This window comes from Herpailurus yagouaroundi, unplaced genomic scaffold (assembly GCF_014898765.1).
Source record: "Herpailurus yagouaroundi ecotype Mexico unplaced genomic scaffold, PumYag 182, whole genome shotgun sequence".
NCBI classification, from domain to species: Eukaryota; Metazoa; Chordata; class Mammalia; order Carnivora; family Felidae; genus Herpailurus; species Herpailurus yagouaroundi.
This window is the reverse complement of record NW_024412413.1, coordinates 27,690,929-27,694,192: the sequence shown is the minus strand read 5'-3', so window position 1 is coordinate 27,694,192 and position 3,264 is coordinate 27,690,929. Positions and strand designations below refer to the sequence as shown.

General features: G+C 50.9%; 1 protein-coding gene across 4 annotated transcripts in view; it reads right to left on the bottom strand.

Moving 5' to 3' along the window:
- EEA1 (early endosome antigen 1) overlaps window positions 1-459 on the bottom strand; it is a 115,797-nt gene extending 115,338 nt beyond the window's left edge. For 3 of the 4 annotated variants that reach the window (XM_040491242.1, XM_040491243.1, XM_040491244.1), the window contains exon 1: window positions 201-459. In XM_040491242.1, the coding sequence (XP_040347176.1) occupies window positions 201-224 (24 nt within the window). In that variant the 5' untranslated portion in view covers window positions 225-459. The remainder of the gene's footprint in view (window positions 1-200) is intronic. The other variant, XM_040491245.1, reaches the window with a different exon arrangement.
- Between the last annotated feature and the right edge of the window lie 2,805 nt (window positions 460-3,264).

The following is a 3,264-nucleotide window of genomic DNA, read 5'->3' as shown; positions in this document are numbered from 1 at the left end:
CCCCGCGGCCCGCCCCCGGAGAGGACGGCCGAGGCCTAACCGCCTCCCGGGGCTGCGGGGCCTACAGAAGGAAGGAGCCCGCGCTGAGGAGGGGCGTCCACGCCGCCGCCTGGGCTCCTCAGCTCGGCGGCGGCGCCCGCAGCCCCGGACTCGGGCTCTCCCGCTCACGTGCTGCCGGAAAGACGGTTTCACTCTCTTACCCTCTGCAAAATCCTCCTAAACATGGTTTAAACACCACCCGGGCCGCCGCGGTGACTCTCCGGACCTTACGCGGGACCACTCACTACTCGGGGGTGCGCGGGCGGGAGAGACTGAGCCGGGAAGGGACCGGGGAGGAGGTCGGGGCGAGGCGGTGGCGGCAGCCGCTCGGGCGGCCCCGACTTCCCCACAGGCGGCGAGAGGGAGCGCGCGCGAGCGAGAGACGAGGTAGCCAGCGAGCGCCCGCCCGCCGGCCGGGCCGCCCCCGTAACTGACAGCTGGGCGGACCCGCCCGTCGCGCCACGCCCTCCCGGCCTGTCCATCCGCGGGGGGCGGGGCCCTAAGGGGCCCGGCCCGGCCTGCGACCAATCCGAAGCGACGGCGGCGTGGGCGGCTGCGTGACGGACAGGCGGCAGGACGCTGGCGCCGCCGCTCCTTCCGGCGGGCAAGGGGACGCCGCGGCCGCCGAGCGCACGCCCGCGCTCCGTCAGAGGCCGTGCCCGCGCGCCGACCGCGTGCCCGCCGGGGAGGTGGATGGGGAGACCTGGGCCGCGGCCTGGGGTGGTCCCAGACCTCGGCGGGTGGAGGGGTTGCGGGGTGCGCACATGCGACCGAAACTCAGGCTGCTTCGTCAGATTTGTCAACGTGACCCTGGTCTCGACCGAGCCTGGACTACATCTTCATTTCTGCTGGAAGAGCTTAGCCCCTGGGTGAAAGCAGAGAATCGCAGACAGGATTAACCTGTCTGTTGGGCTTTCCTCCTCCTCTTCAACCCCTGCTTTCATTTCTCTACTCCCTTTTTGCTTCCAATTTCAGCCAAAGAGAAAGTATAGAATCAGAAGAAAGGATAGGAAGAAACTGGAATTTGAGTTGGCAAGAGAAGTTTAGGGTTCTCCTTTCTGGACCATAACAACAACATTTAATGGACTGATGTCGCTAACATGATGCACTTTGTCTTTCTAAAGCACATGTGTGGCCCATTCTCCTAAGGAATTTTAAGTCCTATTCGAATAATAGGTATATGAGTTGAGTCAACATTAATGCGTATGTTTCATAAAGAAATAATAATAAGGTCACAGATAAACAGTGTGCCAAAACAAGGACGTGGACTTCAAATTAACTTCCAGGCACCATGTCATCATTTAAACTCAACAATCACAGCTCCAGAGTCCTACCATTCACAAGCTAAGAGGTTCAGAAGTTTTACCCTGAGAAGAAGAGAAAACTTTAATATTATTTAAATAGGAAAAGAAGGAGTAATGCAATTGACCTTGTCTACCCAAGCAATGAATGGACTGCTTTTTGGAAAGTACTTCCAGATTGTTTGAAAACATGCAGCAAATACTATTTTCAAATGAGTTAATGTAAAAGTGTTTTTTCTAAAGTGTAAAGCATATGATCTAATATGTTTCTATTCCAAACATGTTCTGTGTTTTAGTGTGTGTGTCTATAGTGCAACAAAATAGTCACACCTAAAACTAATACATTATTAATCACTATTGATTATTGCACTTAAATATTTCCAGACAAACATAGCAAAGCACACACTTTTCCATCTTTCCAGACACAGGGTGCTTTGTTTTCAGACAACATGGAAAATACTTTGACCAACATAGGGTGATAAAACTATGTGGCATAATAAATACATACTTGGTCTCTGTACCAAGATCCTGACACAGAGTTTGTAAGACCCTTGTAATTTCCTGACTGACAGGATGCTAGAAGCATCTTTTGTTCTAATATTTAATCTTTGACCCTAATTCCTGACACCAAAGCTTCTAAGACCCTTGAAAGAGAGCAAGAGCCAGCAGGGGAGAGGTGCAGAAGGAGAGAGAGAATGAATGAATGAATGAATGAATGAATGAATGAATGAATCAGCATGGAACACTGAGTCTGCTCAGCTCAGAGCCCAACACAGGGCCCAATCCCAGGACCATGGAATCATGACCTGAGCTGAATTAAGAGTTGAATGCTCAAGGGTCTGAGCCACCCAGGTGCCCCTTGCGTGTCTTATTGTGTGCTAATGGGATGACTGGTGGTTGGGGGTCCCTAGATAGCTTTCTCATAGGAGCTAATCTCCAGAAAGGTCAAGGCATGATTAGAAGGTTGCAATTTTTGAGGCCCCCCATCCCCCCCACCTCCTGTAGGGAAGAGGGACTGAAAGAGTTAATCACTAATGGTCATTGATTTAATCAACCATAGCTATGTAATAGAACCTCTATAAAGATCCTAAACCCAGGAGAGCTTCCAGGTTAGCCAACACACCAAGGTACTAGAAGAATGATATGCCCAGAGAAGAGGGAACCCCTCCCCCTTCCCCCATAGCTTGCCCTACGAATCCCTTCCATTTGGCTGTTCTTGAGTTGCATCTTTTATAATAAACCAGTAATGGTAAGTAAAGAGTTTCCCTGAGATCTGTGAGCTGTTATAGCATATTATCAAACCTGAGGAGGGTGTTGTGGGAACCTCCAATTTATAGCTAACTGGTCCAAAGTAAAGGTGACAACCTGAGCCTTGTGAATGGTGTCTGAAGTGGGGGCAATCTTGTGGACTGAGCCCTGAACCTGGAGGGTCTGCACTGGCTCCAGGTAGTTTGTATCAGAATTGAATTAAATTGTAGGACATGTTACAGAACCAGGCCGGAACGCTGGTGGAAAAACCAAGCGGCACTCGGAGATCTTGGTGGATCGGAGATTTATTTAGCACCAGCGGGCTCAGAGGAGACCATTTCTCCAAGATCTGAGCCCCGAATGAAGGGGGGGAAGGGTAATTTATAGTTGTCAGCTTCCATACCTGTGATGGGTTTTCACTTGCGCGGCAAACAGGGCAAAAAGAATCCGGAAGAGGGGTCTCTAAACTACAGACCAGAGCTTGTTTTAGTTCCATCGGCCATCTTGTGGTGTAAAATTTTATTCATTTTCCCAACAGACACCCAGCTGCTATCCAGAAAATTGGCAAATTACCTGGTGTGGAATAGAACCCCACACATTGGGTGTTGGAAGTGTTAGAAGTAGGGGTTCCTGACTGATACATTCAGTAGAGTGTGTGACTCTTGATCTCAGGGTT